We start from the raw sequence: 15,028 nt of genomic DNA on the forward strand, positions 1-15,028 counted from the left end.
GCTTGTGCCCACAGCCAGCCATGGGCCTCATCTTCCTCATATTTGGCAAGGAAAAAAAAAAATCCCATCTTTTCATTTTTCACAAATTACGTCTTCCCTAAGTATTACTTCTTCCTTCCTGCTTTTTCCCTGTGCATACCCTCTCCTCCCCCATCACTGCAGGAGCAGGGATTTTCATGCTAACCATGAATTTCTGAAGCAGAGACATTGATGAGACTTTGTGCCTTTCTGGCAGTGGTTCCGCAGTGCTGTGATCAAGGAGAACGCCATGCCCGAGGGCCTGATGACCCTGCTCTTCTCCAACATAGACCCCATCTATGAGTTCCACAGAGGCTTTCTGAAGGAGATTGAACAGAGGCTCTCCCTCTGGTAAGTGACCAGGGGGACCTCTTTATACATCCTCACATCAAAACCACACTGCAGTTGGTATTTCCGCATCAATAGAAGCAAGGAGAAATCTTTTATGAAATTAAAGCTATGAAAAAAGTATGGACCTTGTTGCACAAAGGCCATTTTCCAATCTTTGCTTTGTATATAATATCCTGTAGCTGTATGACTTGTGCACCAGACTGAGGGTTTTGTAATCACAGAATCATTTACCTTGGAAAACACGTTTAAGATCATCAATTATTGATATAACCTGATAGTGCTTATTAAGCCTTAGAAAAAAGAAGGAACACAAGATCAAAAAGATGATGCAGGTGTTTTTTCCCCACCTTTAATGAAATCTCCAGGTGAAAATCTAGGAAACATTTTTGTGATTAAGGTGGGAGTTTGGTTCTTGCAATGCAGTATATTTCATTGATGATGTTTTTAGTCTTTTAAACTTTATATTATTTTCTCCTGACCTGCCATGTTATATATTACAGTATAACTCCCTTTCAAAAGGAGGTGATCAACATAAACAAAGTATGAACAAAAATAAATTCACAAAATCAGGTGGGGTCTTGTCATGACATTTATGAAACATAAAGCTTTCAAACAGACTTTCACTCCAGTTCCTTTCTAGTCCTTTCTCAGTTTTTTAAGCATGTCTTTGTGTTTGCTGTTTTGTGCAGCATCCATATTTAACGTACCAAGTTTTCAATCTGAACAGTGAAATCAGAATATCAAATGCATAAAGATTTTTGTGAATTACAAGGGAAGATGGAGGGAGAAAACAGAAATTTCTTGATTCCCCATGCATGTTGCCTTTTTCTTTGCTCCTCATGTGTGTTCCAGGGAGGGCAGAAGCAATGCTCACGTGAAGGGGGATTTCCAGCGCATCGGGGATGTCATGCTCAGGAACATGCACGCTCTCAAGGTAACACAGGATGCAAGACCTGGAATTTGGGGATTATTGAGATGTTCTGTTTTGTTTTGTTTTGTCAAGGATCAGAGCTCAGGGTTAATATTTCCATTCATCACAGAATCCCAGGAGGGTTTGGGTTAGAAGTGGCCTTAAAGCCCATTTCATTCCACCCCCACCCAAGGCAGGGACACCTTCCCCTATCCCAGGCTGCTTCAAGCCCTGGCCAGCCTGGCCTGGGACACTTCCAGGGATCCAGGGGCAGCCACAGCTGCTCTGTGCACCCTGTGCCAGGGCCTCACCACCTGTTATGGTCTGGTTCTTAAAATTATTAGAACTGCAAAAAAAATTAGAAATGCAAATAAGACCATATGCCAAAGTCAATAGTATGGGCTTTATTTAATAGTAAATATCAGAGAGAGAGGGAAGAGAAAGAAATAGAAAAGAGGAGGGGGAAAAGAAAGACAGGACAGGGACAGATTAAAGGAAATATCACCACTCTGTGCATCCCACCAGTGTCCTGATGATCCTGTCCAGCTGGTCTTCTTGGTGGTGAGGGTCCCCCACAAAACATAGAATCCAAGGGATTAAAATGTGCTCAGGCCAGGTGGAATGCTCAGGTACCTCCCCTGGAGGGGGGCCAGTCTTACACAGTCTGTTGCAGCAGACTGAATCCCTGTGCAGTCCTGTGGTGCAAGGCCATAGGAATGAGTCTGGGGAGCACTTTGGGGGGGTCTTTGATGGATTATGACCCCCCCTCAGCTGCCTCCCACGTGCATGTCCCATGGATGTGGCCATCCTGGGGTTGGGGGTTACAACTGATCCAGTTGGTCTGGGGGAAGATGGGGGTTCACTGCCTCTGACCAGAGCTTTTGCTAAGCACCCAAAACTCTCCTCCTCTCCCCTTTTTTGGGGGGGTTCTGTGCGAACCTGGCCTCTTGGGCTATGGCCTCCCCCACCCAAACCAGACTGGAATGATTTCCTGCTGGGTTTGGCTTTTTTGAGCATGCATTTTTTTCCCTCTGCCTTGTTTATTTTCCCTAGGCCCATGATTATTGAATAATAGTGTTCCCTTTATCTTATCAAGGCATCTTAACTCTCAGTCCAAAGTTCCAGTCAGGCATCTTCAGGGAGGGCTGGGCTTCTGTGACTGTAGCTTCTTTACACACCAGGAAAAATGTTCCTAACAAAGTTTTAGCCATGAACTATCAGATTCTAGTATCTGACACCACCCTCACAGGGAAGAATTTCTTTCCAATGTCTCATCTAAACCTTTTCTTTTTCAGTCAATCTTGAATAACTTGCAAACAGTTCCTGTTGAGAAACAATTTTAAAAAAAGCATGGTAAAATAATTGCAGGAAGGTTTTGTATCACTGTTGCTTATTTAGCCACCTACATTTACCTTGAGAAAAGGTGTTGCTTATTGAGCAGAAAACAAAGAAAAATTATTTATTTAGCTCCCCTATTGAGACCTTGATTCACAAGGCAGAATAATTTCTTCTGAAATGAAATCAGCTTTATTTGGTGCAGCAGAGTGCCTATGTGGGACAGTTACATTAGTGCTGCAGTAGTGGAGTAATTATTTAATTAAAACCAGTGGCTTGAATGGGAGTGCAGGAGTGTGGGACTGCTATTTCCACCAGCATTTGGTATTCCCAGCAGGCAGGGGCACAATGCCATACAAACACCTATTTTGACCTTGACTGGGAGCTGCCTGCCACTTCCTTTAATGATGAAAGGCTGTTTTCCTTTGATCCAAGTCACTTTTTGTCCATTTCCACAGGAGTTCACCGGTTACCTGCAGAAACACGACGAGGTCCTGACGGAACTGGAGAAAGCAACCAAACGCCTCAAGAAGCTGGAGATGGTTTATAAGGAGTTTGAGCTGCAGAAGGTTTGCTACCTGCCCCTCAACACCTTTCTGCTCAAACCCATCCAGAGACTGATGCACTACAAGCTGATCCTGGGGAGGCTGTGCAAGCACTACACAGCAGAGCACCGGGACTTCGCCGACTGCCGCAGTGAGTGAGCGCCCAGTGTGGGCAAGGTGAAACAGGAAAGCCTTACAAATATGATTGGCTGGCAAAAGATTTTGAGAATATGGAAACTGTAAGTGAGATTGAAATGAAAGCAAGCTTTGAGATCCCTCAGTTACTGAACAACTGGAAAACAATGGTGTGGCTGGCTGAAGGTGATCCCCTTTTGATGGAACAACACCCTCTGCTTGCAGGCAGGCCCAAGGGTCAGAGCAGACCCTGCCAGCTTGGCAGAAGGGGCCCAAAGAGGAGTTTTTAGGGTTTAAAATGTAGCACAGTATGGTAATGTAATGATTCTTATAGGCTGTATGGAAATGCTATAGGATTTGTATCTTGTACTAGATTGGTTAGTGAGAATCAGAATATTCAACACAGAAGATGATTTATTGTATTGTAATGGGAACCTCACTCTCTTACCCTTTTATGCTCTTACCCTTTTGCTCTCTTTCCCTCTCATCCTCTCTCCCCTCTCCTCTCTGGGCCTGCTCTGAGCTGTGCCTGGCAGCTCCCAGCAGGGCCCTGCACCCAGGCCCTTTGCAATGAACCCCAAATCCCAAAAGGCCCCTGCACCCAGGCCCTTTGCAATGAACCCCAAGTTCCTGACCTGGCTGCAGAGATCTCTGCTCTCTGTCCATCCCACTCCCCTGTTTTCTACAGCCCAGCCCTGTCCTGCTGGCAGCACCCTCCCCATGGACGCCCTAAACCCAGCCTGTGCCCTGGGAACACAAGAATTACACACTCATAGAATCTCAGAATGGTTTGGGTTGAAAGGGAGCTTTAAAGTCAGCTCATTCCCCTTCCACTATGGACAGGGATAATTTTGCTAGATCAGGATGCTCAGAGCCCTGTCCAGCCTGGCCCTGAACACTTGGTTCACTTATTTTCAGTTATGTCCACAAATTCAATGTAAGTGCCTCCTTTTCCTGGCATTCCAGGAAGTTGTTTTTTCATGATGGATCCCAAAGCTGGAAAATTAATCCTTTTCTTGTCTCCTAGCAGGGAAAGAAAGAGGAGGTTTTTTTACAACCTTTTTGTCATTTAGATGTAAAAATGTGACCAAAAAATGCTTGTTTTGCAGCATCAGAAGTGTGTGTAGTAAAGTCCATTCATGACAAAGTAATCTTTGGCAGAAATAGTTTGGTTTGATTTTTTCATTTACTTTCAGCAACATAGTGAATATTTTTTGTTTAAGCAAAATCTCAGATACACAATGATCTGCAGAAGCATAGGAAATGCTGTGAAGTTGCTTGCTCTTTTTACTCTTCTCTAAAATACACTTAAATTGGCATTTGGACTGGGTGGTCATTGTAGGTCCCTTCCATATGAACCATTCTGTTCCAGAATTGGCTGTAAATTTCAGATCTTAATTTCAGATTCAGTTTCACAGGGGTGAAATGGGTGGCCTGGGTTGCTCTGCTCTGGTCCCATTGGTCCTGTTCTCCACACAGATGCCCTGAAGGAAGTCACAGAAATGACCTCACAGCTGCAGCACAGCCTCATCCGCCTGGAAAACTTCCAGAAGCTTACAGAGCTGCAGCATGACCTGATTGGGGTAGACAATCTCACAGCACCTGGCAGGGTAAGTGCCTCTGCTTAGTTTTTAGAGCCTTTGCTGGTTTTATCTCCAAGGAAGTGCCTTTGAAGAGTGGATTTGCCATCACTGCCCCTCTGGTCTGTGTAGCTTCATGTAACTGTCCCTTAGTGAATGCCATGGATGATGGGATCATCACCTTACTGATATTCTGAGGAATAGATCAGGAAGATTCTGCTTAAACTCTGGCTCAGTTTTGTGTTCCCAGTACAGATACTGGGTGTGCTGGGGTGTGTCCTACTGGAAATGCACTCCCAGCTCTGCTTGTGTCTGCCTGGTGCAAACTCAGAGAGCACAGGGGTGGTGAGAGCACAGCACTGGGCTGAACTGGTGTGGGTGCCTCTGTATTACGGGAGTTTGTGCAGTTCCTGCCTGGCTTTTTGTTTGTTTTTGATATAAATACAGGAGCATTGCATGGGCTTTGGGGATGCTCTGGCAGTCACTGCAGTGGGATGTAAGTGTGACAGGTGAACTGCTGGTGTCCAACAGGAATTCTGCTCCTTTCCCCTCTCTTCCTTCACTGATTTAAATGCTGGCTGCAGCAAGGAGCTGATTCATGTCACAAAAAAGGAAGGAAGGTGTCATTGACTCCAAGAAATCTGTTAGTGGTCATTGCTGGGCATCAATCAACAGCTGTGTACTCTGGGATGAAAATAAAATTCCCTCAAGTCAGGGAAGATCAAATATGGTTTAACTTTTCCTTTTCCACTGCAGGAGTTTATCCGGGAAGGTTGCTTGTACAAGCTCACTAAGAAGGGCTTACAGCAGAGGATGTTCTTTCTGGTGGGTGTTGCTCCTGACTTTTATAAACCCAAAGTCTTCAAGATAAAGTTGTTGGGGAAGTGTGTTTTTATGTACTTGTGCTTAAAATCGGCACCTGAGACTGAAAACTCATGCTAAGCAATGTTTTTAGAGGGTGTGGTTGTGGTACTACTCTCTGGTCAGCTTGGTTCCTTAATGGCACAGAGTTTTAACAGAATTAAAAAAATTAATTTCCTCTTTTATGAGTAAACAAAAGAGAGGTTGGAAGGGTAGTTGGCCAAACTGGCTGAGAAATGGCATTTTTCATGCATCTACAGTGGCCTTTAAACAACAGATTTTCAAGGAGATGTCAAAAAAGATTTTCAAGGAGATGTCCTTGGCCCTGCCTGCTGCTTTCAGAGCACTGATTGTTCTCTTCCTGCCTTTCCAGTTCTCAGATATGTTACTGTACACAAGCAAAGGGGTCACAGGGACAAATCAGTTCAAAATCCACGGACACCTCTCTCTGCATGGCATGTTGGTAAGTGGTTCCATGTTGCACCACAGGGTTAAGGAAATGGCTTTGCCTAAGGCAGGCTGAGGAAATCCTTCAGAACACGAGGACCAAAGCCACAAACTGCTCCAAGGCAGGTCTCAGCAGCAATTGGACCCTGATATGTGTCAAACAGAGCTTTCTTTATCTGCAGGTGATCAGTCTGTTCCTTCCACATTAGCCAAAGAGCTGGAGCACACTCTTTTGCCCATTCATTTTCACACTGCTGTGAGAGGCTGATCTGGAAATAGGGATTTATTTACTCTGGTGTTTTGTCCCCCTGCACACACCTGGGCATGTAATCAATGCTCCTGCCTCCCCACACCTTTTCTAACAGGATTGTTCTTTCTGTCTTTGGTTTGCAGCTGATAGTGCTTGACCCCCCGGTGAGTAATGAGCCAAATCTGCTCCAACCCTTCCTTTCCCTGCCCTGCTGGAAGTGCTGCTGTGCCCCTGCAGTAGAAACACACCATAGATTTCCATAGAGAGCCAAAATAGACTTGAAAGTAGCTGGTATTCATCAGAGAGTTGCTGTTCTGCACTCCTGCAGCCAGGCTGGAATCCTGTTTGACTCCAGTCCCAGCCAGCACAGGACAGTTTTAGTGTTTATTGGTGACTGAGCACTGATGAGAAAAATCTTTTCTTTTCCTGCAGGTGGAGGAGAGTGAGAATGAATGGTCTGTCCCACACTGCTTCACAATCTATTCTGCACAGAAAACCATAGTAGTGGCAGCCAGGTAATCCTGCTTTTCCTGTGGCTTTGATGCATTCCTTCTCCAGAAAGTTACTGCTCAAGTGGTGCAGAGCCAGGGGGGTGTTTCATGCACCCTCTGGACTTCAGAATAAGCCCAGGACTCTTCACAGCTCCTTTTTCAGTGTTGGATTTTGAGAAGCAGCAGTTAGTTTATCCTGGGCTGATCCCAGGGTGGGCAGCAGGAAAGGGATTGGGATTGTGCCCCTCTGCCCTGCTCAGGTGAGACCCCACCTGCAGAGCTGCCCCAGCCCTGGGGCCCAGCACAGGAAGGGCCTGGAGCTGCTGGAGAGAGTCCAGAGGAGGCACCAGGGTGAGCAGAGGGATGGAGCAGCTCTGCTGGGAGGAAAGGCTGGCACAGCTGGGCTTGTTCTCCTCTCCTTCTGGAGAGGAGAAGCTCTGGGGTGACCAAATTGTGGCCTTGCAGTGCCTGAAGGAGCTGACAAGGAAGATGGAAAAAGGCTTTGGACAGGGGCCTGTAGGGACAGGAAAAGGGGGAATGGCTCCCCACTGCCAGAGGGAAGGGTTAGATGGGATATTGGGAGTAAATCCTTCCCTGTGAGGGTGGGGAGGCCCTGGCACAGGGTGCCCAGAGCAGCCCCTGGATCCCTGGCAGTGCCCAAGGCCAGGCTGGACAGGGCTTGGAGCAACCTGGGACAGTGGGAGGTGTCCCTGCCCTGCTGGGGTAGGATGAGATGGGCTTGAAGGTCCCTTCCCACCCAAACCATCCTGTGATTCTGTGATTCTGTGTTTCTGTCTGACCCAAAACACAAACAGCAGCAATAAGTTTGCCATTGTGTTTGTTTATTTGGGAGTTGCCAGTGTCATCCTTCAAACCACTTCAGAAGACAAAAATCTAAACATACAAATATTTTAGAGATCCAAAGAATGACAATTCAGAACATATGAATTGCTGTGAGGAGGGGACAGTTCCTGCAGAATCTCATGGAGGAAGCTGGGGAAAAATTAAAGGCTGACTTGGAAATAAAAAGAATCCTTTTTCAGCCTCAATTATCCCTGTGCAGTGAGTTTGGTGCCTTTCTGTAATTAGGGTGGCTCCTGAAGGAGTCAGGATCAGCTTTAGGAGTTTTTGTCTCTCTGCAAGTCTGCTGTGAAAACCCAGCTGGAATCAGGAATGCCAATGATGCAGGGTGGGAGCACTAAATCTCAACCTTAAATCCCAGGGGTTTTACTGCTTGCTGACCTGTTCTTGAAAAATAACCACTAGACTATATTTATAAATCAGGTGTGTAGTGGCACAGGAGCCAATATGTTTGGTATGCAGATATATTTTTTTAAATTCCAACCTAACACCTGAGAATGGAATTTATTTTTTTTTAAGATCAACCATTTCTCAGCAGCTGTGAGTCATAAGGTACTTGAAAGATTCCTAAAGTTAGAAAAATAAATAGAATTTTTACCTTGTCATGACTTTAAAATAGCTCAAAGGTTACCTATCAAAAATAAAAATTGCTGCTAGGCTTAGGCCACGTGTGGAATTTTCAGTCTAAATTAAAAACTTTCAGAAAAAAGGGGTGGTTACCAAAACAAGGAAATGTTGTGGCTGTGTCTAAAGCCAAACCTGCCACTGTTGCATCCCTGTGGATACAGATACACCTTGAAGGGCTGGGAAGGTCTCACATTGTAGGATCCTGGGAAGGGGGAAGGAGGTTTCCTCTTCCTGCACTCTGGGTTTTACTTGCTTGAGATGTCAGGTGCTCTTTAAAAGATGGGCTGTGCTTCAGGCTGCCATTTATCCTTCAAAAAAATCATGGCTCATATCCCCCAGAATGTTCCAGAATTCTTCTCCTGACCCCTGCCAGCTGTCTGTCCCTTTTATTTGCTGTAGAGTCCAAGTGTTTAATTGTTAATTTAATCTTGTTTCAAGGCTTTACTATAGAGGTGGAGGCTGTATGAGGTCAGTTTCCCTTCTGGAAAGCTCCTGCTTTGGAGGAATTCTAATTTTGGTTTTATTTACCTAGTGGAATGATTCTGTGCCTTGTTTTGGGCAGTGACCTGTGCCTTCAGCCCTGGGCACAGCCCTGGGCTGGCAGATGCCCATTGCCCCTGCTTCCCTTGCAGCACCCGCCTGGAGATGGGCAAGTGGATGGAAGATCTGAATGTGGCCATTGAGATGGCCAAGAAATCCACAGAGAAATCGGAGATGCTTCTGGAAAACTCCGTCTGCAACCGCTCCAACAGTGAGTGCTGTTCCCTGCCCCCTGAAAGCAGCAGATGTCCTGTCCTTTCTGCTTTGCCTTCTGTGAGTCTGAGGACATAAATGACATATTTTTATAGTTCATATGATGATGGAGAATTAATTGGGCTTTGGTTTTAATCAAAAGAGATATCCTTGTCTTCCTAGACTGATGTTCAAGATAGCTTTAAATGCAGCAGAGATGCTCCCATTGCAGAGTTGTTAATTTTATAAGGTCCCTTATAAAGGGGTTTTATAAAATCCTAAAAACCCTCACATAGATTTTTCTCACTTTAACTAAGTGGTGAGGTTTTTTTGTCCAAAATGTAGAGTCTGTGGAGGTCAGCACTTATAGCCCAGTATTCCTGTGCCTGTCTGGTGGTGCTATGGCTGGAACATGGAGTATTTTTTCTTGGAGACCTCTGTTCTGTTCCTTGACTCAAGGAACAGAACTGTCACAGCACTGACTCAAACCACTCTGTGATTTTATTCTAGTGGAAGGTGTCCCTGCCCATGGCAGGGGGTTGGAATGATGAGCTTTAAGGTCCCTTCCAACCCAGACCATCCTTTGATCCTGTGAGCCAGCTGCCCCAGGCAGAACTGAGTAATGAAACCCAGACTGACGTGCTCAGAGTGGTGCAGGAGCTGTGTAACCAGTTCAGTGTGACATTCTTAAACACGGCCATGGCAAGAGAAAACCTCCTTTCTCAGGCATCCCAGCTTCTCTTCCTTTTCTATTGCACAGTTCACTTAAAGCACTACCCCGTTCTCGTCCCCCAGGATCCTCTGATGAGGTGTCAGTAGAGCAGGAGTCAGAAGATGACATTCACTCCTCCCGTAGCTCCCTGGACAGGCAGAGCCAGCCCCGTGCCAACACCACGGTGCACGTGTGCTGGTACCGCAGCACCAGCGTCTCCATGGCCGACCACAGCGCGGCCGTCGAGGTACCCGGGCCAGCCCTGGCCCCTCCTGCCCCCTCTCAGCCTGGCACAGCTGCTGTGCCCAGGGAGAGCGTGGCCACCCACCCCCTCTGCATGCTGTCCCCTGTCTGGCTGTCTGTGTGTCTGCTCTCCGTGCAGCAGGGCTTTGCTTGGGCAGCAGGAGCAAAGTGGGGAAGGGTTAAAGGAAAGCCAGGATATGCTGGGGCTGAATTCTCCTTTGGGTGTCACCATGCTTTGCTGGAGGACTGAGCACTGGCACTGCTACTGCACTGCTGGGCACTGGCACTGCTGCTGCACTGCTGGGCACTGGCACTGCTGCTGCACTGCTGGGCACTGGCACTGCTGCTGCACTGCTGGGCACTGGCACTGCTGCTGCACTGCTGGGCACTGCTGGTGCACCTCAAATCCAGGGGTTTTGGGACCCTCTTGACAAGAAGGACATTGATGGGCTGGAGCGTGTCCAGAGAATGACAGTGGAGCTGGGGGAGGGTCTGGAGCACCAGGAGCAGCTGGAGGGGCTCAACGTGGAGAAAAGGAGGCTTAGGGGGTGTTTTTTGTGGATTTTTTTGGTTTTATTTTTGGGGGTTTTTTTAGCAAAGGCAAAGAAGGCTTTATTCAAAAGAACTGTGTGGTTTTTATAGAGTGGTACAATAGATTCTGTTCTATTGGCTGACTAACAGAAACATCTTTCTCATCCACTGTCTTTGAGAGGAACAGAAAAATAAAGTAGAAAAACACTACTTGCAAATTGTTTATAGTCAACAAGTTATCACATCTTTCTAGCTCCCTAAAACTTTCCACAAGCTGCTGTGAGAAATGCTTGCTGTTTCTCTCTCTGTCCCATGGCATCTCCAGGGGGGACCTTCTGGCTTTCCACAACTCCCTGACAGGAGGGGGCAGCCAGGTGGGAGTTGGGCTCTGCTCCCAGGGAACAAGGACAGGACAAGAGGGAAATGGCCTCAAGCTGCACAGTGGAGGTTCAAGTTGAGAATCAGGAGGAATTTCTTAGCAAAAAGAGTGGTTAGCATTGGAACAGGCTGCCCAGGGCAGTGGTGGGGTCACTATCCCCAGAAATGTTCAGAGAATGTGTGGATGTGGCCCTTTGCTAAATTGTTAAGTGGGATTAGGTCAAAGGTTGGACTTGATGATTTTGGAGGTCTTTTCCAGCCTTAATGGTTCTATGATTATAATGGTCCCCTCTCCATGATATTTTCCTTTAGAGACTGACTGCTGTACTGAGCTCTGCTTAGCTGCTGTACTGCACCCAGAATTAAGAAGAGAGAGTTCAGTTGGAATTCTCTGCCCTTCCTTTCCTGGCAGGACTGAGCAGCCAAGTGTCTTTTCATGGCACCATCATTTTATGCTGAGCAGAGGTGTTCATTATGGAGGTGTTCAAGGCCAGGTTGGATGGGAGTCTGAGCAACCTGGTCTGGAGGAAGGGGTCCCTGCCCATGGCAGGGGTTGAAACCAGATGAGCTCTAAGGTCCCTTCCAACCCAAACCTTTTTGGGTTCTGTGAGCCACTGGTTCCTGCAGTCTTGCTGTTCCCCACAGTGCAAGGCAGCACTGGTGGCACATTTGGGCACTGAATCCTGCAGATTTCAAGGCTGATCAGCTCAGCACTCCTTACACTGCTTGCAGCAACTCTGGTTTTACTTTAGGCAGCAGTTTGGCAGGGCAGGACACCTGCCTGGAGGCTGGGAAGACTTCCAGAAATGGGAAGGACCCTAAATAACATGGACAGAAAAAGGAGGTCACTAACCTGACAAAAGCAATGGGGCAGGGGCTGCAGCTGTGTCTGTGCCTGCCTGTCCTGCTCTGCTCTTGAGACACTTGTTTAAGGGGGGGTTAAACTTTTGGGCACTGGAGCTCCTGTGTTTTTCTGGTCGAGACTGTGTGCATCAGCTTGGTAAGGAAGTGCTGTAGATGTGACCTGGGCTCAAGGTACAGACATTGGGCTCTTGAGCTGTTGTGGTTTCTGTTGGAGGGGCCAGGCCTTTCCCTGCTGACAGCTGGGCAAAGACACCAGCTGACAGTTCTGTGCATGGAGAACAGGCCCACCCTGCTGCAGGCTCTGGGATGGAACGTGTGAGTTCCTGCACTCGCTCTCTGATCTGTTCCATGTTCTAACACCGTCATTTTTTCACAATCCATTTTCCTTTGACAGCCACCTTTCTTGCATCACTCCTTTCACCCTAACATTCTGTTTTTCTCTTTCTCTCCTCCTTTCTCTGCTCAGTTTTCTGCTCTCTTGCTGTTTCTCCAGAGCTTCCTCCTCGCTATTTGCTGGGCCAGGCCCAACGGCCCAACACAATCACCCATGTTTGTTGGTACCGGAACCAGAGCCTTTCCCTGTCTGATTACTTGTGCATGATCCAGGTAAAGATGCCTCTCACATGTTGTGCTGGTGGGGAGGAGCCATGGGATGTCCAGGAAAATGTCCTGCTTCCTAACTGCTCACGTGAGGATCCTCATCCTCAGAGGCAGACGTGTACCACTGCCTTGTTAAGACAGGTTCTCCTGTTTATGCCTCAAAAAAATGGTTCTCTCTGTAAATCTGCCACAAATCCTGTCTTTTTCTCAAATTACAAAATTCCTGTGCTGCCATTCCATGCCAGAGGCTTCCCTGTGCTGCTGGCTGACTCCAAGGCAGTGGTGTTCCCCTCCCTGCAGCCCCTTCCACGCCAGCTTTGCTTGGTGTAGCTGCCAGTGTTGTTTATCTCCCAGCTCTGCAATCCTCTGTGTCCTCTCCTGCTTTATTTCCCTTCTCACACAGTGTGTTCCACGTGGCTTTTCTGCATGTCAGAAAGGGTGGCTGAAGGGGAGGGACCCTGGTGGCTGTCACCATGCCTGGTGAAGGGACAGGAGCAGCATTGGGCTGCAGCAGGATGGCAGCCTGTGATTTCAGGGAATTCTCTTTTCCTTCTGTGCCAGAATCAGCTCTCTGGGTATTTGCTGAGGAAGTTCAAGAACAGCAATGGCTGGCAGAAACTGTGGGTCGTCTTCACCAACTTCTGCTTGTTCTTCTACAAGACACACCAGGTGAGGGGGTGATGGGCAGGGTCCTGGGGGCACCTGGGGATCCTGGCCTTTCAATCTCTGCTGTTTGAGGGAGAGCCCAAGGGGAAGAGGAGGCAATTCATAATGGAGCTGGTCTCTGAAAGGCTGTGGGCACTTCTGTAGGGGGATAGAATATAACAAAATAAAGATAGTGTAGAAAGTAATCTTACTCCTAAGGAGTTGCAGCTGGGCCAATTATAAAGATTAGGAACAGGCCTGACTTTACCAGGCCACAGCTGTAAGCAATGAGAAGAAGATGCTATAAAAGAGGGGGGTGGCTGGTTAGGAAGGGAACTGGAGTCAGGTGGCTGCTTTGTGAAAAAGCAAGAGTCAGTGTTCTGAGGAGGTGCCCATGAGAAACACCAGAAGATATTAAACTTTTGAGGTAAAGAGCAACAGTATGGAACCCCTGTGATAAGATGACAACACACTTCTTGTAGAACTTAATCAGAATTTCCAGTTCTGATGGTGCTGAACTTGTGTGGGTGAGGGGGAAATGTCACCTCATGCAGTGACTGAGGGATGTGAGGGACACAGCAGCCTTTGGGCCTTCTTTGCCCACTTCTCTCTGTGCTGGGCTTCAGCTCAGCCTGACAGGCTCCAGGGATTTTTCTGCCCATGGTGCATTCAGTGCCTGCTTGATAATGAACCATGGTGCAGTGCAACTTTTTCATCTTATTAACCAAATAAACTGTGATAACCCAGTAATTGGGTTATTCTGGCTTCTTGAAGAAGAAGGAAGAGGGAGCCCAGGAGGTGGCATTGGGCAGAGGAGCAGAAACAAATAACCATTAAAAAATGGAAAGAGCTGGGGGAAGGTTTAATTATAAACTGTTGGTGGCCTTGCAGAAGAGTTCTGCTGTTGTCTCCTGAGCAAGAGTGCACAGCCCTGCCCTGGGGCACTCAGGGTGCCTGGCACTCAGGGCTGGGCTCTTGGGCTCTTGCAGGATGATTATCCCCTGGCCAGCCTCCCCCTGCTGGGCTACACGGTCAGCAGCCCTGTGGAGGCAGATGGCATTCACAAGGATTACGTCTTCAAGCTGCAGTTCAAGTCCCACGTCTATTTCTTCAGGGCTGAGAGCAAATACACCTTTGAGAGGTAATTTTCTGTTTTTTCTGTCTTGGTTTATAACCTGCTCTTAAATCAGTGGTTGATCATTCCATCCTCTTTTATAGTAATCAGGGAATGACTGGCATGTGATTGCATTGATTCAGAATGCTGAACAATTGCTTTATCAAAACTATATTATATTACATTATACTGTAGTACTATAAATATACTATAATACTATAAAGAGATACTATACTAAATTACCATACTAAAGAAAATACAAAATTAATTACAATTATTTTTATTGTAAATAAATTAAGACAATAACTAAATTCAATACAATAACTAGTAATTACAATGCTAAAGAAAACTCAGGGCTGTCTCCCAACAGTCAGGACACAGCTTTGAGTGATTGGTTAATTAACATAAACAACCATCACCAGAATCCAATTACCAAATCCCTTCAGGTAAACAATCTTCCTAACACATTCCACATGTGCAAAAACAACAGGAGCAGCAAGTAGAGATGAGAATTGTTTTCTCTTCTTCTCTCTGTGCTTCTCCAGGAAAAATCCTGTGAGAGAAATATCTCTCTCTCTGTTCATAGAATGTGAATGCCACACTCTCTTTCCTCCTAGTCTGAGTGATCTTCCAGCTCATTCTCAGGAATAACATTCCCTTCTTTTTCCCACCAGTGATATTTGGAGATCCCTCCTCTGACAGAACCTTCCTGTGTGTGGGGGAGCTGGGGATACCCCTGGAGCTGAGAGCTCTGCTTTGTGCCAGGAGTCTGGGGCTTCCTTGGAGCCAGGGAGGAAT

The 15,028-nt window shown here is 46.9% G+C and overlaps 1 protein-coding gene across 7 annotated transcripts in view; it reads left to right on the plus strand.

Annotated features, from left to right (window-relative positions):
• The window catches only part of FARP2 (FERM, ARH/RhoGEF and pleckstrin domain protein 2), a 73,626-nt gene that overhangs the window by 56,120 nt on the left and 2,478 nt on the right, over window positions 1–15,028 (plus strand). For 2 of the 7 annotated variants that reach the window (XM_077183714.1, XM_077183715.1), the window contains exons 16-26: window positions 236–369; window positions 1,222–1,303; window positions 3,073–3,310; window positions 4,774–4,904; window positions 5,631–5,699; window positions 6,109–6,198; window positions 6,865–6,947; window positions 9,044–9,162; window positions 9,939–10,102; window positions 13,033–13,140; window positions 14,106–14,257. In XM_077183714.1, the coding sequence (XP_077039829.1) occupies window positions 236–369; window positions 1,222–1,303; window positions 3,073–3,310; window positions 4,774–4,904; window positions 5,631–5,699; window positions 6,109–6,198; window positions 6,865–6,947; window positions 9,044–9,162; window positions 9,939–10,102; window positions 13,033–13,140; window positions 14,106–14,257 (1,370 nt within the window). Of the gene's footprint in view, window positions 1–235; window positions 370–1,221; window positions 1,304–3,072; window positions 3,311–4,773; window positions 4,905–5,630; window positions 5,700–6,108; window positions 6,199–6,864; window positions 6,948–9,043; window positions 9,163–9,938; window positions 10,103–12,337; window positions 12,621–13,032; window positions 13,141–14,105; window positions 14,258–15,028 lie in introns of those variants that run through there. The other 5 variants (XR_013183592.1, XR_013183593.1, XM_077183716.1 and 2 more) reach the window with 5 other exon arrangements.

Source organism: Agelaius phoeniceus, chromosome 10 (genome assembly GCF_051311805.1).
Source record: "Agelaius phoeniceus isolate bAgePho1 chromosome 10, bAgePho1.hap1, whole genome shotgun sequence".
NCBI lineage: Eukaryota > Metazoa > Chordata > Aves > Passeriformes > Icteridae > Agelaius > Agelaius phoeniceus.